At 38.4% G+C, this 23,750-nt stretch overlaps 1 protein-coding gene and 1 long non-coding RNA gene across 2 annotated transcripts; one reads left to right on the top strand and one right to left on the bottom strand.

The window, feature by feature from the left end:
* The first annotated feature begins 259 nt into the window (after nucleotides 1-259).
* On the top strand, nucleotides 260-23,623 carry hdac8 (histone deacetylase 8). The gene is made up of 11 exons (XM_058625579.1): nucleotides 260-490; nucleotides 600-652; nucleotides 1,097-1,227; nucleotides 13,686-13,827; nucleotides 14,086-14,198; nucleotides 14,308-14,385; nucleotides 14,946-15,054; nucleotides 15,417-15,589; nucleotides 16,821-16,915; nucleotides 21,366-21,471; nucleotides 22,778-23,623. The coding sequence occupies exons 1-11, from the start codon at nucleotides 398-400 to the stop codon at nucleotides 22,798-22,800; spliced, it is 1,116 nt and encodes a 371-aa protein (XP_058481562.1). The 5' UTR covers nucleotides 260-397; the 3' UTR covers nucleotides 22,801-23,623.
* On the bottom strand, nucleotides 15,114-20,015 carry LOC131456903 (uncharacterized). The gene is made up of 3 exons (XR_009239953.1): nucleotides 19,707-20,015; nucleotides 18,183-18,248; nucleotides 15,114-15,219 (listed from the first exon to the last, which is right to left on the bottom strand). It is a non-coding gene; the product is annotated as an uncharacterized LOC131456903 (long non-coding RNA).
* Nucleotides 23,624-23,750: the final 127 nt, after the last annotated feature.

Consider the following 23,750-nt stretch of genomic DNA (forward strand, 5'->3'; position numbering starts at 1 on the left):
AGGCCCCAGAATGCTTTTCGTTGAGCGATCCGTTCCTGAAAATCGTCCGCCGACCGGAACTAGTGCGTCGATGTTGTGCGTTTATAAAGAGCGGATATGCATCTTACCGTGAACTGAAATCATATAAATACCATATTAAAAACCAATACAATTATAACACATTACATACATATATAGCGTGAACATTTATGATGTTTTAATGTTCACTCACGATGCGGGAGCAAGACATTTTCTGTGTCTATTTTCTGGTCTTGGGGAATGTTTACGATGGAACACTCTGAGTTAAGAACCGGGCGTCGCTCGCTTTCGTCTCTTCTCTGTGAGATTCAAATATAATCTTCATTTTTGAACATTTTTGAACAAATATCAGGTTGTTTTTTAAACTAAATGAGTCGCAATGGAGGACAGCGGGGGTAAAAAGACAGTCACGTATGTGTTTAGCTCTAATTTCATTCACACATGCGACACATTGTCCAAAGTACCAAACAGGGTGAGTTGCATTTAAAGCTGCTTTGTTTTCCTTTGGATAAACTTTTGTTTTCGGACTCTGGTTTGTACCTTTTTAAATAACGGTTATAGTTTGTTTTCCTCGTTCTCAGGCGAGTATGGTTCACTCACTGATAGAAGCTTATGGTCTGCTGGAACATATGAGGTGAGCTGCTACTGTTGGTTGTTGTTGTTGTTGTTGTTGTTGTTGTTGTTGCTTAGATGTGGAAGACGATTGTCCTCTTATCAGGCACTGTGTAAGCCACTCACTCTCCCACACCAAAGTCCATAGACATATTCAGTGATTTTAACATCACAGCACACAGGAGTTGTTGATCCACTGCTGCCTCCATCACTAAGTTCAAATGTCTGATTTTATCACTTTGGCATTTGAAATCCTTTGTTCAGATTAACCTCAGAGACACAAAGTGACCACACGAGGCAGCAGTAGACCAACAGCTCCTGTGTCCCTGCGGGCTAAAATCACTGATTTTCTCTGTGAGGTTTGGTGTGGGAGAGTGAGTGGTTTTACAAACTTCAGTTTCCTGTTGGTTTCAGCCATGTTGTCACTGAAACTTTCTATATAATTCATGTGTTTCTTCCTCTTCAGGGTTGTGAAGCCTCGTGTGGCCACCATCGAGGAGATGGCCAGGTTCCACACAGACTCTTACCTGGAACATCTTCATAAAATCAGCGAGGACGGAGACAACGACGACCCTCAGTCAGTCGACTATGGTTTAGGTGAGAAATGGCAGGAGTAATTTTCACTGGTGCCTCACAGCACGGGGGTCAAATGTTTGAATCCCGTCTCATTAAAGTCCTGTGTGGAGTTTTCATGTTTATGTTCTCCGTGTTTTCTCCACCTACAGATTGAAGTTAGGTTTAATGTGTGCTCTAAATATTATATATGTGCTATAGATGATGACTTCCACCTTAATAGTTTATTCTCCCTTTTATTCACGTAATTAATCTAATCTGAAACACACATACACACACGATATACAGCATATCCATTAAAAATAAGTCAATACAAGGCAATCAGAGATGGCAGACTTCACCCCATTCATGCAACAAGCCTCTGTTGGCCTCTGTTGGTCATATTGGCAAGTGTGGAAACGCGACATACTAACCTTGACTTTCTGGTATGAGATACTAAACTGTGACTTTTTGGACAACATACTAGACATAGTATGTCGTCCAAAATGTGAGAAAAAAGTCATAGGTTAGTATGTTGTCCAAAATGTGAGAAAAAAATCATAGGTTGGTATGTCGTCCAAAATGTGACAAAAAAGTCATCCTTATTATGTCGTCCAAAATGTGACAAAAAAGTCATAGGTTAGTATGTCGTCCAAAATGTGACAAAAAAGTCATCCTTATTATGTCATCCAAAATGTGACAAAAAAGCCATAGGTTAGTATGTCGACCAAAATTTGACAAAAAAGTCATAGGTTAGTATGTCGTCGAAAATGTGACAAAAAAGTCATAGGTTAGTATGTCGTCGAAAATTTGACAAAAAGTCATAGGTTAGTATGTCGTCCAAAATGTGACAAAAAAGTCATAGGTAAGTATGTCGTCCAAAATGTGACAAAAAAGTCATAGGTTAGTATGTTGTCCAAAATTTGACAAAAAAGTCATAGGTAAGTATGTCGACCAAAATTTTACAAAAAAGTCATAGGTTAGTATGTCATCCAAAATGTGACAAAAAAGTCATAGGTTAGTATGTTGTCGAAAATTTGACAAAAAAGTCATAGGTTAGTATGTCGTCCAAAATGTGACAAAAAAAGTCATAGGCTAGTATGTCGTCTAAAATCACACCAAAAAGTCATAGGTTAGTATGTTGTCCAAAATTTGACAAAAAAGTCATAGGTTAGGATGTCGTCCAAATTGTGACAAAAAAGTCATAGGTTAGTATGTCGACCAAAATGTGACAAAAAAGTCATAGGTTAGTATGTTGACCAAAATTTGACAAAAAAGTCATAGGTTAGTATGTTGACCAAAATTTGACTAAAAAGTCATAGGTTACTATGCCAACCAAAATCACACCAAAAAGTCATAGGTTAGTATGTCGACCAAAATCACACCAAAAAGTCATAGGTTAGTATGTCGACCAAAATTTGACGAAAAAGTCATAGGTTAGTATGTCGACCAAAATTTGACTAAAAAGTCATAGGTTAGTATGCCAACCAAAATCACACCAAAAAGTCATAGGTTAGTATGTTCTCCAAAATCACACCAAAAAGTCATAGGTTAGTATGTCGACCAAAATTTGACGAAAAAGTCATAGGTTAGTATGTCGACCAAAATTTGACTAAAAAGTCATAGGTTAGTATGCCAACCAAAATCACACCAAAAAGTCATAGGTTAGTATGTTCTCCAAAATTTGACAAAAAAGCCATAGGTTAGTATGTCGTCCAAAATGTGACAAAAAAAGTCATAGGCTAGTATGTCGTCTAAAATCACACCAAAAAGTCATAGGTTAGTATGTTGTCCAAAATTTGACTAAAAAGTCATAGGTTACTATGCCAACCAAAATCACACCAAAAAGTCATAGGTTAGTATGTCCACCAAAATCACACCAAAAAGTCATAGGTTAGTATGTCGACCAAAATTTGACGAAAAAGTCATAGGTTAGTATGTCGACCAAAATTTGACTAAAAAGTCATAGGTTAGTATGCCAACCAAAATCACACCAAAAAGTCATAGGTTAGTATGTTGTCGAAAATTTGACAAAAAAGTCATAGGTTAGTATGTCGTCCAAAATGTGACAAAAAAAGTCATAGGCTAGTATGTCGTCTAAAATCACACCAAAAAGTCATAGGTTAGTATGTTGTCCAAAATTTGACAAAAAAGTCATAGGTTAGTATGTCGTCCAAAATGTGACAAAAAAGTCATAGGTTAGTATGTCGACCAAAATGTGACAAAAAAGTCATAGGTTAGTATGTTGACCAAAATTTGACAAAAAAGTCATAGGTTAGTATGTCGACCAAAATTTGACTAAAAAGTCATAGGTTAGTATGCCAACCAAAATCACACCAAAAAGTCATAGGTTAGTATGTTCTCCAAAATTTGACAAAAAAGCCATAGGTTAGTATGTCGACCAAAATTTGACAAAAAAGTCATAGGTTAGTATGTCGTCCAAAATGTGACAAAAAAGTCATAGGTTAGTATGTCGTCGAAAATTTGACAAAAAGTCATAGGTTAGTATGTCGTCCAAAATGTGACAAAAAAGTCATAGGTAAGTATGTCGTCCAAAATGTGACAAAAAAAGTCATAGGCTAGTATGTCGTCTAAAATCACACCAAAAAGTCATAGGTTAGTATGTTGTCCAAAATTTGACAAAAAAGTCATAGGTTAGTACGTCGTCCAAAATGTGACAAAAAAGTCATAGGTTAGTATGTCGACCAAAATGTGACAAAAAAGTCATAGGTTAGTATGTTGACCAAAATTTGACAAAAAAGTCATAGGTTAGTATGTTGACCAAAATTTGACTAAAAAGTCATAGGTTACTATGCCAACCAAAATCACACCAAAAAGTCATAGGTTAGTATGACGACCAAAATCACACCAAAAAGTCATAGGTTAGTATGTCGACCAAAATTTGACGAAAAAGTCATAGGTTAGTATGTCGACCAAAATTTGACTAAAAAGTCATAGGTTAGTATGCCAACCAAAATCACACCAAAAAGTCATAGGTTAGTATGTCGACCAAAATTTGACAAAAAAGTCATAGGTAAGTATGTCGTCCAAAATGTGACAAAAAAGTCATAGGTTAGTATGTCGTCCAAAATGTGACAAAAAAGTCATAGGTTAGTATGTCGACAAAAATTTGACAAGAAAGTCATAGGTTAGTATGTTGACCAAAATTTGACAAAAAAGTCATAGGTTAGTATGTCGTCAAAAATTTGACAAGAAAGTCATAGGTTAGTATGTTGACCAAAATTTGACTAAAAAGTCATAGGTTAGTATGCCAACCAAATTCACACCAAAAAATTATAGGTTAGTATGTTCTCCAAAATTTGACAAAAAAGTCATAGGTTAGTATGTCGACCAAAATTTGACAAAAAAGTCATAGGTTAGTATGTCATCCAAAATGTGACAAAAAAGTCATAGGTTAGTATGTCGACCAAAATTTGACAAAAAAGTCATAGGTTAGTATGTCATCCAAAATGTGACAAAAAAGCCAAAGGTTAGTATGTCGTCGAAAATTTGACTAAAAAGTCATAGGTTAGTGTGTTGTCTAAAATCGACCAAAACGTTTTAGGTCATGCTTGCATTGCTAACTTTTAACAACTTGCCAGGGCTGGAGTTGAACTTGTGATCATGGTGTCTCTGCACACGGGACACCGGTCTTAACCACTGAGCTACCCAGGGAAAAGGGATCAGTCTTCCATCTCAGGTTGCCTTGTTTAGTATGTTGTCCAAAATGTGAGAAAAAAAGTCATAGGTTAGTATGTCGTCCAAAATGTGACAAAAAAAGTCATAGGCTAGTATGTTGTCTAAAATCACACCAAAAAGTCATAGGTTAGTATGTTGTCCAAAATTTGACAAAAAAGTCATAGGTTAGTATGTCATCCAAAATGTGACAAAAAAGTCATAGGTTAGTATGTCGTCCAAAATGTGACAAAAAAGTCATAGGTTAGTATGTCGTCGAAGATTTGACAAAAAAGTCATAGGTTAGGATGTCGTCAAAAATTTGACAAGAAAGTCATTGGTTAGTATGTTGACCAAAATTTGACAAAAAAGTCATAGGTTAGTATGTCGACCAAAATTTGACAAAAAAGTCGTAGGTTAGTATGTCGTCCAAAATGTGACAAAAAAGTCATAGGTTAGTATGTCGTCGAAAAATTTGACAAAAAAGTCATAGGTTAGTATGTCGTCGAAAATTTGACAAAAAAGTCATAGGTTAGTATGTTGTCGAAAATTTGACAAGAAAGTCATAGGTTAGTATGTCGTCGAAAATTTGACTAAAAAGTCAAAGGTTAGTATGTTGTCCAAAATCGACCAAAACGTTTTAGGTCATGCTTGCGTTGCTAACTTTTAACTACTTGCGAGGGCTGGAATTGAACTTGTGATCATGGTGTCTCTGCACACGGGACACCGGTCTTAACCACTGAGCTACCCAGGGAAAAGGGATCAGTCTTCCATCTCAGATTGCGTTGTTTAGTATGTTGTCCAAAATGTGAGAAAAAAAGTCATAGGTTAGTATGTCGTCCAAAATGTGACAAAAAAAGTCATAGGCTAGTATGTCGTCTAAAATCACACCAAAAAGTCATAGGTTAGTATGTTGTCCAAAATTTGACAAAAAAGTCATAGGTTAGTATGTCGTCCAAAATGTGACAAAAAAGTCATAGGTTAGTATGTCGACCAAAATGTGACAAAAAAGTCATAGGTTAGTATGTCATCCAAAATGTGACAAAAAAGTCATAGGTTAGTATGTCGTCGAAAATTTGACAAAAAAGTCATAGGTTAGTATGTCGTCGAAAATTTGACAAGAAAGTCATAGGTTAGTATGTTGACCAAAATTTGACTAAAAAGTCATAGGTTAGTATGTCGTCGAAAATCACACCAAAAAGTCATAGGTTAGTATGTCGACCAAAATCACACCAAATGTCATAGGTTAGTATGTTCTCCAAAATTTGACAAAAAAGTCATAGGTTAGTATGTTGACCAAAATTTGACAAAAAAGTCATAGGTTAGTATGTCGTCCAAAATGTGACAAAAAAGTCATAGGTTAGTATGTCGTCGAAAAATTTGACAAAAAAGTCATAGGTTAGTATGTCGTCGAAAATTTGACAAGAAAGTCATAGGTTAGTATGCCAACCAAAATCACACCAAATGTCATAGGTTAGTATGTTCTCCAAAATTTGACAAAAAAGTCATAGGTTAGTATGTCGTCCAAAATTTGACAAAAAAGTCACAGGTTAGTATGTCGTCCAAAATTTGACAAAAAAGTCATAGGTTAGTATGTCGTCGAAAATTTGACAAGAAAGTCATAGGTTAGTATGTTGACCAAAATTTGACTAAAAAGTCATAGGTTAGTATGCCAACCAAAATCACACCAAAAAGTCATAGGTTAGTATGTCGACCAAAATTTGACAAAAAAGTCATAGGTTAGTATGTCGACCAAAATTTGACAAAAAAGTCATAGGTTAGTATGTCGTCGAAAATTTGACAAAAAAGTCATAGGTTAGTATGTCGTCGAAAATTTGACTAGAAAGTCTTAGGTTAGTATGTTGTCCAAAATTTGACAAAAAAGTCATAGGTTAGTATGTCATCCAAAATGTGACAAAAAAGTCATAGGTTAGTATGTCGTCGAAAATTTGACAAAAAAGTCATAGGTTAGTATGTTGACCAAAATTTGACTAAAAAGTCATAGGTTAGTATGTCGTCGAAAATCACACCAAAAAGTCATAGGTTAGTATGCCAACCAAAATCACACCAAATGTCATAGGTTAGTATGTTCTCCAAAATTTGACAAAAAAGTCATAGGTTAGTATGTTGACCAAAATTTGACAAAAAAGTCATAGGTTAGTATGTTGACCAAAATTTGACTAAAAAGTCATAGGTTTGTATGTTGACCAAAATTTGACTAAAAAGTCATAGGTTAGTATGCCAACCAAAATCACACCAAAAAGTCATAGGTTAGTATGTCGACCAAAATTTGACAAAAAAGTCATAGGTTAGTATGTCGACCAAAATTTGACAAAAAAGTCATAGGTTAGTATGTCGTCGAAAATTTGACAAAAAAGTCATAGGTTAGTATGTCGTCGAAAATTTGACAAGAAAGTCTTAGGTTAGTATGTTGTCCAAAATTTGACAAAAAAGTCATAGGTTAGTATGTCATCCAAAATGTGACAAAAAAGTCATAGGTTAGTATGTCGTCGAAAATTTGACAAAAAAGTCATAGGTTAGTATGTCGTCGAAAATTTGACAAGAAAGTCATAGGTTAGTATGTTGACCAAAATTTGACTAAAAAGTCATAGGTTAGTATGTCGTCGAAAATCACACCAAAAAGTCATAGGTTAGTATGTCGTCCAAAATCACACCAAAAAGTCATAGGTTAGTATGTCGACCAAAATCACACCAAATGTCATAGGTTAGTATGTTCTCCAAAATTTGACAAGAAAGTCATAGGTTAGTATGTCGCCCAAAATTTGACCAAAAAGTCATAGGTTAGTATGTTCTCCAAAATGTGACAAAAAAGTCATAGGTTAGTATGTCGGCAAAAATTTGACAAAAAAGTCATAGGTTAGTATGTTGTCGAAAATTTGACAAAAAAGTCATAGGTTAGTATGTCGTCGAAAATTTGACAAGAAAGTCATAGGTTAGTATGTCGTCGAAAATTTGACAAAAAAAGTCATAGGTTAGTATGTCGTCGAAAATTTGACAAAAAAGTCATAGGTTAGTATGTCGTCCAAAATTTGACAAAAAAGTCATAGGTTAGTATGTTGACCAAAATCACACCAAATGTCATAGGTTAGTATGTTCTCCAAAATTTGACAAAAAAGTCATAGGTTAGTATGTCGTCGAAAATTTGACAAGAAAGTCATAGGTTAGTATGCCAACCAAAATCACACCAAATGTCATAGGTTAGTATGTTCTCCAAAATTTGACAAAAAAGTCATAGGTTAGTATGTTGACCAAAATTTGACAAAAGAGTCATAGGTTAGTATGTCGTCCAAAATGTGACAAAAAAGTCATAGGTTAGTATGTCGTCGAAAATTTGACAAAAAAGTCATAGGTTAGTATGTCGTCGAAAATTTGACAAAAAAGTCATAGGTTAGTATGTCGTCGAAAATTTGACAAGAAAGTCATAGGTTAGTATGTTGACCAAAATTTGACTAAAAAGTCATAGGTAAGTATGCCAACCAAAATCACACCAAAAAGTCATAGGTTAGTATGTCGACCAAAATTTGACAAAAAAGTCATAGGTTAGTATGTCGTCCAAAATGTGACAAAAAAGTCATAGGTTAGTATGTCGTCCAAAATTTGACAAAAAAGTCATAGGTTAGTATGTCGTCCAAAATTTGACAAAAAAGTCATAGGTTAGTATGTCGTCCAAAATTTGACAAGAAAGTCATAGGTTAGTATGTTGACCAAAATTTGACTAAAAAGTCATAGGTTAGTATGCCAACCAAAATCACACCAAAAAGTCATAGGTTAGTATGTCGACCAAAATTTGACAAAAAAGTCATAGGTTAGTATGTCGTCCAAAATGTGACAAAAAAGTCATAGGTTAGTATGTCGTCGAAAATTTGACAAAAAAGTCATAGGTTAGTATGTCGTCGAAAATTTGACAAAAAAGTCATAGGTTAGTATGTCGTCGAAAATTTGACAAGAAAGTCATAGGTTAGTATGTCGTCGAAAATTTGACTAAAAAGTCATAGGTTAGAATGTTGTCCAAAATCGACCAAAACGTTTTAGGTCATGCTTGCATTGCTAACTTTTAACTACTTGCGAGGGCTGGAATTGAACTTGTGATCATGGTGTCTCTGCACACGGGACACCGGTCTTAACCACTGAGCTACCCAGGGAAAAGGGATCAGTCTTCCATCTCAGATTGCCTTGTTTAGTATGTTGTCCAAAATGTAAGAAAAAAAGTCATAGGTTAGTATGTCGTCCAAAATGTGACAAAAAAAGTCATAGGCTAGTATGTCGTCTAAAATCACACCAAAAAGTCATAGGTTAGTATGTTGTCCAAAATTTGACAAAAAAGTCATAGGTTAGTATGTCGTCGAAAATTTGACAAGAAAGTCATAGGTTAGTATGTTGACCAAAATTTGACTAAAAAGTCATAGGTTAGTATGCCAACCAAAATCACACCAAAAAGTCATAGGTTAGTATGTCGACCAAAATGTGACAAAAAAGTCATAGGTTAGTATGTCGTCGAAAATTTGACAAAAAAGTCATAGGTTAGTATGTCGTCGAAAATTTGACAAGAAAGTCATAGGTTAGTATGTCGTCGAAAATTTGACAAGAAAGTCATAGGTTAGTATGTCGTCGAAAATTTGACTAAAAAGTCATAGGTTAGTATGTCGTCGAAAATTTGACTAAAAAGTCATAGGTTAGTATGTTGTCCAAAATCTACCAAAACGTTTTAGGTCATGCTTGCATTGCTAACTTTTAACAACTTTCCAGGGCTGGAATTGAACTTGTGATCATGGTGTCTCTGCACACGGGACACCGGTCTTAACCACTGAGCTACCCAGGGAAAAGGGATCAGTCTTCCATCTCAGATTGCCTTGTTTAGTATGTTGTCCAAAATGTGAGAAAAAAAGTCATAGGTTAGTATGTCGTCGAAAATTTGACTAAAAAGTCATAGGTTAGTATGTCGTCGAAAATTTGACTAAAAAGTCATAGGTTAGTATGTCGTCGAAAATTTGACAAGAAAGTCATAGGTTAGTATGTCGTCGAAAATTTGACTAAAAAGTCATAGGTTAGTATGTCGTCGAAAATTTGACTAAAAAGTCATAGGTTAGTATGTTGTCCAAAATCTACCAAAACGTTTTAGGTCATGCTTGCATTGCTAACTTTTAACAACTTTCCAGGGCTGGAATTGAACTTGTGATCATGGTGTCTCTGCACACGGGACACCGGTCTTAACCACTGAGCTACCCAGGGAAAAGGGATCAGTCTTCCATCTCAGATTGCCTTGTTTAGTATGTTGTCCAAAATGTGAGAAAAAAAGTCATAGGTTAGTATGTCGTCGAAAATTTGACTAAAAAGTCATAGGTTAGTATGTCGTCGAAAATTTGACTAAAAAGTCATAGGTTAGTATGTTGTCCAAAATCTACCAAAACGTTTTAGGTCATGCTTGCATTGCTAACTTTTAACAACTTTCCAGGGCTGGAATTGAACTTGTGATCATGGTGTCTCTGCACACGGGACACCGGTCTTAACCACTGAGCTACCCAGGGAAAAGGGATCAGTCTTCCATCTCAGATTGCCTTGTTTAGTATGTTGTCCAAAATGTGAGAAAAAAAGTCATAGGTTAGTATGTCGTCCAAAATGTGACAAAAAAGTCATAGGCTAGTATGTCGTCTAAAATCACACCAAAAAGTCATAGGTTAGTATGTCGTCCAAAATGTGACAAAAAAGTCATAGGTTAGTATGTCGTCTAAAATCACACCAAAAAGTCATAGGTTAGTATGTCGTCCAAAATGTGACAAAAAAGTCATAGGTTAGTATGTTGACCAAAATTTGACTAAAAAGTCATAGGTTAGTATGCCAACCAAAATCACACCAAAAAGTCATAGGTTAGTATGTTCTCCAAAATGTGACAAAAAAGTCATAGGTTAGTATGTCGACCAAAATTTGACAAAAAAGTCATAGGTTAGTATGTCGTCCAAAATTTGACAAAAAAGTCATAGGTTAGTATGTCGTCCAAAATCACACCAAAAAGTCATAGGTTAGTATGTTGTCCAAAATCACACCAAAAAGTCATAGGTTAGTATGTCGTCCAAAATCACACCAAAAAGTCATAGGTTAGTATGTTGTCCAAAATCACACCAAAAAGTCATAGGTTAGTATGTTGTCCAAAATTTGACAAAAAGTCATAGGTTAATATGTCGACCAAAATTTGACAAAAAAGTCATAGGTTAGTATGCCAACCAAAATCACACCAAAAAGTCATAGGTTAGTATGTTCTCCAAAATGTGACAAAAAAGTCATAGGTTAGTATGTCGGCAAAAATTTGACAAAAAAGTCATAGGTTAGTATGTCGTCGAAAAATTTGACAAAAAAGTCATAGGTTAGTATGTCGTCGAAAATTTGACAAGAAAGTCATAGGTTAGTATGTCGTCGAAAATTTGACAAGAAAGTCATAGGTTAGTATGTCGTCGAAAATTTGACAAGTAAGTCATAGGTTAGTATGTCGTCGAAAATTTGACAAGAAAGTCATAGGTTAGTATGTCGACCAAAATTTGACCAAAAAGTCATAGGTTAGTATGTTCTCCAAAATGTGACAAAAAAGTCATAGGTTAGTATGTCGGCAAAAATTTGACAAAAAAGTCATAGGTTAGTATGTTGTCGAAAATTTGACAAAAAAGTCATAGGTTAGTATGTCGTCGAAAATTTGACAAGAAAGTCATAGGTTAGTATGTCGTCGAAAATTTGACAAAAAAAGTCATAGGTTAGTATGTCGTCGAAAATTTGACAAAAAAGTCATAGGTTAGTATGTCGTCCAAAATTTGACAAAAAAGTCATAGGTTAGTATGTCGACCAAAATTTGACAAAAAAGTCATAGGTTAGTATGTCGACCAAAATTTGACAAAAAAGTCATAGGTTAGTATGTCGACCAAAATTTGACTAAAAAGTCATAGGTTAGTATGTCGTTGAAAATTTGCCAAAAAAGTCATAGATTAGTATGTCTTTGAAAATTTGACAAGAAAGTCATAGGTTAGTATGTCTTTGAAAATTTGACAAGAAAGTCATAGGTTAGTATGTCTTTGAAAATTTGACAAGAAAGTCATAGCTTAGTATGTTGACCAAAATTTGACTAAAAAGTCATAGCTTAGTATGTTCTCCAAAATGTGACAAAAAAGTCATAGGTTAGTATGTCGACCAAAATGTGACAAAACGTCATAGGTTAGTATGTCAACCAAAATTTGACAAAAAAGTCATAGGTTAGTATGTCGTCCAAAATCACACCAAAAAGTCATAGGTTAGTATGTCGTCCAAAATCACACCAAAAAGTCATAGGTTAGTATGTTGTCCAAAATCACACCAAAAAGTCATAGGTTAGTATGTTGTCCAAAATTTGACAAAAAAGTCATAGGTTAGTATGTCGTTCAAAATCACACCAAAAAGTCATAGGTTAGTATGTTGTCCAAAATCACACCAAAAAGTCATAGGTTAGTATGTCGTCCAAAATCACACCAAAAAGTCATAGGTTAGTATGTCGTCGAAAATTTGACAAAAAAGTCATAGGTTAGTAAGTCGTTGAAAATTTGACAAAAAAGTCATAGATTAGTATGTCGTCCAAAATGTGACAAAAAAGTCATAGGTTAGTCTGTCAACCAAAATTTGACAAAAAAGTCATAGGTTAGTATGTCGACCAAAATTTGACAAAAAAGTCATAGGTTAGTATGTCGACCAAAATTTGACAAAAAAGTCATAGGTTAGTATGTCGACCAAAATTTGACTAAAAAGTCATAGGTTAGTATGTCGTCGAAAATTTGACAAGAAAGTCATAGGTTAGTATGTTGACCAAAATTTGACTAAAAAGTCATAGGTTAGTATGTCGACCAAAATGTGACAAAAACGTCATAGGTTAGTATGTCGTCGAAAATTTGACAAAAAAGTCATAGGTTAGTATGTCGTCCAAAATCACACCAAAAAGTCATAGGTTAGTATGTTGTCCAAAATCACACCAAAAAGTCATAGGTTAGTATGTCGTCCAAAATCACACCAAAAAGTCATAGGTTAGTATGTCCTCCAAAATTTGACAAAAAAGTCATAGGTGTGTCATCCTAAGACGTTTTTATAAAGACTTTTGATCAAATTTTCTACGACATACTAAAAACAAAGCAATTAGAGATGACAGACTTCACCCCCTTCATGCAACAAGCCTGTCGTTCATATTGGCAAGGCAGAAACACAGACAGACAGACAGACAGACAGACAGACAGAGCCACTAAAAACAATGCTTCACTCCCACTCCGTAATCAGTGGGATGGATTCAGAACTCATATGCATTGTTTGATGCCAGCAGGGGGCAGTGTAACACTGGCTTTCTTGAACTGTATATTCTGCCTGGGTGCTTTCCACATTTTTTTCTGCTTTCGTTGTGGAATATTTTTTACCTTTATTATATTTTATTCAAGTTTTAACTTCTAACCTCTGAGGCTTGTTGGTCCTGTATGTCCACTCTCCTCTAACTTTGTTCTTTTCTTTTGGTTTAAATGTATCACTAATTTCCTCTGTCTGTTTTCTTCTTCCAGCTTCTCTTAAATCTATCAAGTGTCCTTCATCCATTCACCTCCCTCATTACTGTCTTCTCTTCCGCTTCCTTTTCTCTGTCAGTGTCTTGTCCCTCACACATGTCCCATCAGGTCTGTTTAACGTCCTCTGTTGAAGCCGAAATTGTCCTTTTTAAAATTGGAATCAGCTGTTTCAGTCAAGATTTCACCCATAATGAATTCAAACAAAGTGCCTGGATGGTCATGATTTGCCCGTTAACGTTCTCGCGTTGGCCCCAGGTTACGACTGTCCAGTGACGGAGGGGATATACGACTACGCGGCATCAGTGGGCGGAGCCACGCTGACCGCAGCTCAGTGTCTCGTGGACCAAAAGTGTGACGTGGCCATTAACTGGGCAGGAGGTTGGCATCACGCAAAGAAGTAAGATCAGAAGTCAGATGTTTCCTCACAGAGGCTGGGTCAGAAGAACCCGGGTTCACCAAGTAAACATTTGTGGCACTTACTTTAAATGTATTCTTCTATTCATCCGTCTTCTAGCACTTGTGAGGGTCACAGGGGGGCGCTGTGCCAGACACACTGAACACATGGTCTAAGCTTGTTTTTTGAAGGCGCAGCTTCACCACACTGACCTGACGGTCCGGTCTCATCGCTGGTCTCTCCCCCTCCTCTATTCTTTAGGGACCAGGCGTCGGGTTTCTGTTACGTGAACGACGCCGTGTTGGGAATCCTCAAGCTGAGGGAGAAATATGAGCGAGTGCTTTATGTTGACGTTGACCTGCATCACGGAGATGGTAAAAGACACGAGCTTCTTCTTCTTTGAGTTGATCATCACAGAGAAAAATGGATTTAAAGATGTCACTTCTTGATTTATTGTGATTTTCTGTCTCTCTCTCTGTGCAGGAGTGGAGGACGCCTTCAGCTTCACGTCTAAAGTCATGACTGTGTCGCTGCATAAATTCTCTCCTGGATTCTTCCCAGGTCAGATGCTAAAAGGGATAGTTCGCGTTTCTTTTGGAGCGCGGTTCTATGAGACAAGAAGGCTAAAGTCTATGATATCCACGTCTTCACGTCTTTATCTCACTGTGAGACAGACTTTTCCAACAGGAAACTGAAGTTAGTAAATCACTCACTCTCCCTCACCAAACCTCATAGAGAAAATCAGGGATTTTAGACCGCAGGGACACAGGAGCTGCTGGTCTACTGCTGCCTCGTGTGGTCACTTTGTGTCACTGTGTTAAATCTGAACAAAGTCATTCAAATGTGGAAGTGTCAAAATCAGACATTTGAACTTAGTGATGGAGGCAGCAGTGGATCAACAACTCCTGTGTGCTGTGATGTTAAAATCACTGATTTTCTCTATGGGGTTTGGTGTGGGAGAGTGAGTGCTTTACAAACTTCACTTTAAACAAGGAAAAGTCTGTCCCACAGTGAGATAAAGACGTGAAGATGTATTTTTTCTAGATGTAACATGTTTTTTATCTGATAAATCATTCTGTGATCGGATGTTCTAAAAGATAAGAGTGTGTGTGTGTGTTTAGGAACAGGTGACCTTTGTGACACGGGGCTGGGTAAAGGACGTGGCTACGCTGTGAACGTCCCACTGGAGGACGGAATCAAGGATGATGGATACTACCAGATCTTTACCAGGTACACACACACACACACACACAGTTTCTGGGGAGTGGTTTTTATTTTTCTTCCCCTCCTTAAGAGTCAGAAGTCAGGGTCAGTTCCAGACCACGGATGCAGTTTCATTTAGGCGTTTGCTCAAGGACACTTGAGCAGGGGATTCCCTCCAACATGAGGCTGAACCTGCAAAAATATAATAAATACAAGGGAGTCAGGGTTTAGAAAAACCTTCAAAACCTTAATCCTTGACTCTAAATATAATCTGAGACGTTAAAGTTGGAGAATTGAAGAAACTGACTGTGATTGGCCGATAAACACCTGTCAATCAATTGACACGGAACGATTCTCAAATGGAAACGTGGCGTCTGTTTTTTTTTCAGTGTGATGCAGGAAGTGCGGGCGCAGTTTAACCCTGAGGCCGTGGTCATGCAGCTGGGTGCTGACACGATGGCGGGCGACCCCATGTGCTCCTTCAACATGACCCCGGTGGGCGTGGCCAAGTGTCTGCAGTATGTCCTGCAGTGGACACTCCCCACCCTGCTGCTGGGAGGAGGTACTGCACGTCTCCGCCGTTTTTATGTGTGATTTTTCTGCTTCCTAAAGGTGCGCTGTGTAAGCACGAGTGACGTCTAATGGCGAGAGTGCAGATTGCAGCAATTTTACGTTTATCGTACTTACAGGTAGTGTCGTTCATTTTTGACACCATGAAACGTCATAAATGTCACACACTGGAGCTTTAAAATGCTTTAAATGTGAATATTTCCCTTTTTTTCATATGATAAAATAATGTTTTTCTCACTTTTTATGGACCAAATGTCTCATAAAGCACTGACAGATTGATGGTTTATGAAAATAATTGGTAGTTGCAACACTTCTGTCTAAATCTCACTGATTTACGCGCCACTGGTACAGTACACGCACGCACACACACACACACACACACACACACAGTGCTCTGTTCCAGACCCTCGGCCAGATGATAGCTACTAATTATGCGACACAATGAAGCCATTTTACTCCACTACAATCCCACCTCTCTTCCTCTCTGTCCTACATACTTTCCCTGCGTTACATCCTCCTCTCTCTTCGTCGCTCAACTCCGTCCTCTTCGCCTTTCCCTCGTCTCCGTTCGTCTCTCTCGTCTTATGACGGACGGGTTCTCCCAGATAAAATTGTTTTGTGGCGTCGCCTCAAACTCTGTGATTAGTTTGATTAATCCACCCAACTAAAGACTCGATGTCTACGTCACATGTGCACGTCTTTATCTCACTGTGAGACGGACTTTTACAGCAGGGAACTGAAGTTTGTAATGCACTCACTCTCCCACACCAAACCCCATAGAGAAAACCAGTGATTTTAACATCACAGCACACAGGAGTTGTTGATCCACTGCTGCCTCCATCACTCAGTTCAAATCTTATTCAAGTCTGATTTTAGTGAATTCGGCATTTAAAATCCTTCGTTCAGATTGACCTCAGTGGCACAAAGTGACCACACGAGGCAGCAGCAGACCAGCAGCTCCTGTGTCCCCGCGAGCTAAAATCACTGATTTTCTCTATGAGGTTTGGTGTGGGAGAGTGAGTGGTTTACAAACTTCAGTTTCCTGTTGGAAAAGTCTGTCTCACAGTGAGATAAAGACGTGAACATTATATTTATTGATATTTGATATGTATCCACAGGCGGAAGAACTTATATAGGTTTGGATTTCTCAGCTGTCTGCGTACATTATTATGCACACGTATGTAAACACGCATGTAATAATGTCTTCACGTGTCTGTCATCAGGAGGTTATAACCTGGCTAACACGGCTCGCTGCTGGACGTATCTGACGGCGTCAGTCCTGGGAAAGACGCTGTCCTCTGAGATACCAGACCATGAGGTAACGCACACACACACACACACACACACACACACACACTGTCGTGACATTCGCACTTTCCCACACAAGCACAAACCTGCTCATTCATTGCACTCACACACAGACACACACACACACACCGGCTTGTATGCACCTTCTGCTGAGTCACCGCAACTAATCAAAGATGGCCGCCTGGCGTTTTGGCTGCAGGTAAATCAGACTGTGTGTGTGTGTGTGTGTGTAAAAAAGGCAGGAGTCGTGGTGTTGACAGTTTCTTTCTGTCTGCTTCATCACACACACACACACACACACACACACACACAACTAACCATTAGTTTTTACACAAAATGATTGAGTTTGAATGATTTCTTTGTTTTTATGGAGCAAAGAAAGCAGAAAGAAGCTGAAAAATCACAGAAACTAGAAAATATTCACATTTATGAAGCTGAAAAATCACAGAAACTAGAAAATATTCACATTTATGAAGCTGAAAAATCACAGAAACTAGAAAATATTCACATTTAAGAAGCTGAAAAATGACAGAAACTAGAAAATATTCACATTTAAGAAGCTGGAAAATCAAAGAAACTAGAAAATATTCACATTTAAGAAGCTGGAAAATCAAAGAAACTAGAAAATATTCACATTTAAGAAGCTGAAAAATCAAAGAAACTAGAAAATATTCACATTTAAGAAGCTGAAAAATCACAGAAACTAGAAAATATTCACATTTAAGAAGCTGAAAAATCAAAGACACTAGAAAATATTCACATTTAAGAAGCTGAAAAATCACAGAAACTAGAAAATATTCACATTTAAGAAGCTGAAAAATCACAGAAACTAGAAAATATTCACATTTAAGAAGCTGAAAAATGACAGAAACGTGGGTTTTGCTCTACTTTTGTTCTTGTATGCGTCACATAAAGACGTTTCCTGATTTAACAGGATTAAACTGGGTTTGTAGAGACTGGGTTAAATGACTCTGAATCTGGTTAAATAATCAGGTCACAGTGTGGACTGTGTTCACTCCTGTAACCTCCTCAGATGTGACTGGAAACATCACTCTGGGATTGTTTGCGGTGAGGTTTGCCACAAATATTCAGCATCAGTGAAGCACATGATATGTTGTGTTTTTTATGTCCAGTGTCGAGCAAATACTGACTTTAGCAGACGCTTTTATCCAAAGCTCTAGCAGCAGCTGATTCTCCTGACCATGTCCTGTTCAAATGTAATGAATAGCCGTGTGTGTGTGTCTGTGTGTCTGTGTGTGTGATGATGATGAAGGTACCTCTTGTTTCTCCTCTTCAGTGTCCACTGGTCCTAAATAGCCTTTGACCTCATTAAGGAGCACTCACTGAAAACAAAAGCAGCTATCAGAGTGAGCAGCTGCCACAGATGATGAAGACACACACACACACACACACACACTTTCCCTTGGTACAAAAAATGTCACAAACAACCACAAACATTATAATGTTAACGACTAAAACATCTACTTTGAAGGTCATTGTGTGTGTGTGTGTGTGTGTCTCCGTTGTGCTCGATAAGAGGGGCATTTATCCATGATGACCAAGCAAAGCTGAAGTTCCAGCAACACAGGAACAAAAACTACCTTTGTGTGTGTGTGTGTGTGTGTGCATGTGTGTGTGTGTGTGTGCGTGTGTGTGTGTGTGTGCTGGCACCGTGGACAAAACCACATGAATACACACATTCATCAGATCATGTCGTGGTCTGTGTTGTATCAGATGTTTTGCGTCTCTGACGGACGATAAATGCATAACTTTTCACTTCCCTTTAATTTAAGTGGAGGAAACAACGTAAAGTCAGGAAGTGACAAGTGAAGAAGTGACTTTCACAATAAAAGAAACGACAACAACTCGAATCATGATTTAATAAACAGACGGTGTTTGTTTTCACGCCGATATTCTGTGAAATGAGGACAAAACAAGTTTTCATCACTGAGAACTCAGTTCATCAGTTCACCAGTTCACAGTCATCAGTTCATCACCTCACAGTCATCAGTTCACCAGTTAACAGTCATCATTTCACAGTCATCAGTTCATCACCTCACAGTTAACAGTCATCAGTTCACCAGTTAACAGTCATCAGTTCATCACCTCACAGTCATCAGTTCACCAGTTAACAGTCATCATTTCACAGTCATCAGTTCATCACCTCACAGTCATCAGTTCACCAGTTAACAGTCATCAGTTCATCCCCTCACAGTCATCAGTTCACCAGTTAACAGTGATCATTTCACAGTCATCACTTCATCACCTCAGAGTCATCAGTTCACCAGTTAACAGTCATCATTTCACAGTCATCAGTTCATCACTTCACCAATTCACAGTCATCAGTTCACAGTCATCAGTTCATCATTTCACCAGTTCACAGTCATCACTTCATCACCTCACAGTCATCATTTCACCAGTTGAGTCATCATTTCACAGTCATCAGTTCATCACTTCACAGCATCAGTTCATCACTTCACCAGTTCACCAGTTCACAGTCATCAGTTCATCACTTCACAGCATCAGTTCATTACTTCACAGTCATCAGTTCATCACTTCACACTTCAGTCGTCACTTCACAGTCGTCACTTCACAGTCATCAGTTCAGTCGTCAGTTCACCAGTTCATAGATAACACACAATGGTCCTGGTTCCATCAGAGTTATTATAAACACACAGGGTCAAAGGTCACTCCTCCTCACAGATAACTTGTATTGTGTGTTTTGAACGTCTATTGTGTGATAATCAGTCTGTGTTTTGTTAGTAATAAAATAATAATATTCACTGCGTGTTCACACTCACTGATAAATCTGTCCCCTCTGTCCTCTCTGTCCTCTCTGTCCTCTCTGTCCTCTCTGGTCTCTCTGGTCCTGTGGTTGAACTTATTAGAGACATAAACATACAGATGTTACAGGTGTGCAGCAGGTTTTCAGACTCGTAGAATCAGAGACACCAAACAAACAAGACATGTCCTCCATTTAGTGGACGACCTCAGGACAGACAGACAGACAGACAGTGGTGATCTGCAGTCTCACCAGCAGATGTCACTAGTTCTTACACACTGGACCTTAAACAGAGGTAAATAGTGTGTGTGTGTGTGTGTGTCTCAGAGGGTCCACACAGGAAGGGAGGACGTCTCTGGTCCCATGTCCCAGATTGGCAGCGGGGAAGTGTCCCGCCTCTTGACTTCCTCTTTTCCTGTCTGCAACCGCTTCCTGTCCCGCCCCTCACTGCCGTCAGCGAACACACACACACACACACACACACTCCACTCGGTGACGTTTCCTGTGATTGAATTTTACATAAAACACAATTTAATCAATATTCATCATATAAATGTTTATTTCTGTTTTAGCTGCACTTTAATTTATCGGAATAATTTTTTTAATTCATTAACAAAAACAGAAGAAAACAAATCTAAACTGAAGTTAAAACAAAAGAGAAGATAAAGTGACAGATGATTCCGTTAATCTGTGACGATCGAGTTTGACCCCGACAAAGATAAATGTGACACAGACGAACGACTCAGTGAGAGGAAATAAAACAGGAAACTCAGTCTTTCAGCTCATTGTTAGTGACACACACACACAAACACACTCTCTCCTGAACGTCGGTGCACATGTTCACGTTCTCCTGAACGTTCACGTTCTTCTGAACGTTGCCGCAGATGTTCACGTTCTCCGGAACTTTAGTGCACATGTTCACATTCTCTGGAACGTTGGTGCACATGTTCACGTCCTCCTGAACGTCGTTGGTGCACATGTTCACGTTCTCCTGAACGTTGGTACAAATGTTCACGTTCTTGCACGTGTTCTCCTGAATGTCGTTGGTGCACATGTTCATGTTCTCCTGAACGTTGGTGCACACGTTCTCCTGAACGTCGGTGAACGTCGGTGTGCATGTTCACGTTCTCGCACATGTTCATGTTCTCCTGAACGTCGGTGCACATGTTCACGTTCTCCTGAGCGTTGGTGCACACGTTCACGTTCTCCTGAACATGGGTGAACGTCGGTGTACATGTTCACATTCTCGCACATGTTCATGTTCTCCTGAACGTCGGTGCACATGTTCACGTTCTCCTGAACGTTGGTGCACACGTTCATGTTCTCCTGAACGTCGGTGAACGTCGGTGTACATGTTCACGTTCTCGCACATGTTCATGTTCTCCTGAACATTGGTGCACATGTTCACGTTCTCGCACATGTTCATGTTCTTCTGAACATTGGTGCACATGTTCACGTTCTCCTGAACGTCGGTGCACATGTTCACGTTCTCCTTAACATTGGTGCACATGTTCACGTTCTCCTTAACATTGGTGCACATGTTCATGTTCTCCTGAACGTTGGTGCACATGTTCACGTTCTCCTCCATGACCCTGTAAACCTGTGTGAATCTTGGTTTTTCTTTTTAAAATTGATCCAGAATTCTTCTTCTAATCTAAATCAACTGTTTGTGTTGCAGTTTTTCACAGAATATGGACCAGACTACTCTCTGGAGATCAGTCCAAGCTGTAGACCAGACCGCAACCACTCCAAACACCTGGACCAGGTCATCAGCACCATCAGAGGTGTGTGTGTGTGCGCTCTTTTGTTTCTGTTTCTCTCTTTTCATGTGTGGTTTCTTCTTCTTCTTCTTCTTCTTCTTTTCTGTGTGGAATCTGGATCCTGGATCAGAGTCTGTGTTGTGATTCATGTGGTCTTGTCCATATTTCCTTCATGTTTGTGTTTTCATGTGTGAGTGAGTGAGAGGGTGAATCGTAGGTGAGGAGTTGAGAGTCTCTGTGCTGGAGTCATGTGTCTTCACTTGATTTTCATTCCAGTTTTTGTGTCTGGTTCTGGTTCTGGTTCTGGTGTGTGGACGTGTTAACCACAGACCAGAGGAAATCAGTGTGTCCTTCAGTCGCTCTCTGCAAACAAGGAACCAGTTATTCTTTAAAGGAACTGGACAGACCATAATAATCCGGCAGACAAACAGACTGTCTTTGAATGAACAGATCAATATAATTGACAGATGAATCAATTCTGTCTGTTGGTTTGTTTGTTTGCGTTAAATCGTCACAGACACGAGTCGCACGGATGTCGTTAGGGATGGATGGAGGGATGAGAGAGTGAAGGTGAAGTGATAAATGAAGCGCATGTGAGTTAAACGTGCAGAGAAAAGGACGAGCATCTGTCTCCCCTGTCGTTTATCGGACCATCTCTGTTTCCCTCCGTCACAGGAAACTGTTCGTTCACTCGTTCAGGAAGAGAACGAGTGTTTTTCATGTACGTGGAGTTCTTTAAATGATTCAATATGACCTGAAGTTTTCAGCTTTCACTCTTCTCTCCTTTCTTCATGGTACAGTCTGCACACACAGCATGTACATCCAGTAAAGTACGACAGAGAATAAACTGGAAAATGGTTTAAAGAAAGCGTGATCACGTCTTTATCTCACTGTTAGACACACTCACTCTCCCACACCAAACCCCATAGAGAAAATCATCGATTTTAACATCACAGCACACAGGAGCTGTTGATCCACTGCTGCCTCCGTCACTAAGTTCAAATGTCTTTTTTTTGTCAATTCGGCATTTGAAATATTTATTTTAGACTCTCCTCAGTGACACTCAGTGACACAAAGTGACCACACGAGGCAGCAGTGGACCAGCAGCTCCTGTGTCCCTGTGAGCTAAAATCACTGATTTTCTCTATGAGGTTTGGTGTGGGAGAGTGAGTGATTTACTAACTTCAGTTTCCTGTTGGAAAATCTGTCTCACAGTGAGATAAAGACGTGGAAGTGTTGTTAAAGATATCGTAGAAACTTAAACGTGTGTGTGTGTGTTTGTGTGTGTGTCCTCCTCATACTCATTTCTGTCTCTTTGTCTTATTTACAGGGAATTTAAAGAATGTGGTTTAGGAGCCGACGGCCTCATTCTTCCACACACACACACACACACACACACACACACACACACACACTGATGTGCGGCGTGTTTAATGAAGACAATATGGAGTGAAGCCCGGAGGCACAGAGAGAACGATGGAGGGATGAAGGGAGGAGAGAGAGAGAGAGAGAGAAGGTTTTGGAAAAAACATTTTCCGTGTGTTTCCAGAGGAAAACAGTTTCATGTGTTCACCGTCTTTCATGTGTTGTTTTGTTCAGAAGCTACAGTTTGTGTGTCGGGTTTTCGTTGAAGTTCCCTGTTTGTTTGTTTTGAAATATTATGGGATGTGCGGGGGGGGGGGGGTTTGTATGTGTATGTGTGTGTGTTCTTGTCACTTTTACATTTTAAAGTGAACGGTAAAAACAGATTTTTCATGCGTTCACTTTCATGTTTCACTGTGATTTTAAATCCCTGAGGAAACATGACGAGTAAAACTAAAACACACACACACACACACACACACACACACACAGCTGTAAAACGTCAAAAATTGCTGAAAAGACTGAAAAGAGTTTTGTTTTTTTCAGTCTTTGAATGTAATTTCACTCATTAATAATTGAAATGTTGTTTATTGTCCCTGCATGTTTTTTTTATTAAAGGACAAATCCACCTATTCTCGTCTTTAACTGCTGCTCAATGAGAGTTTCAAAGTTTTTCAGTGTAAAATGATAATAAACGTGTGAATGTGACGACAGCTTTCATCCCATTTCAAACGAATACAATGTGCTTTTATTTTGAAGGGGAAAACATTCTTCTGTTTCACTGTTTGAAAATAAATAAATCACGTCAACAGGTTTTAAACATTTCTCCTTTGATGTCACAGACGGCCCGTGTTCAAATCAAACACACAAGTGTGAGTGTGTGTGAGTGAGTGTGTGTGTCACCTCCTCCTCCTCCTCCTCCTCTTCTTCCTCCTGTTCTT

The sequence above is a fragment of the Solea solea genome, chromosome 3, assembly GCF_958295425.1.
Source record: "Solea solea chromosome 3, fSolSol10.1, whole genome shotgun sequence".
NCBI lineage: Eukaryota > Metazoa > Chordata > Actinopteri > Pleuronectiformes > Soleidae > Solea > Solea solea.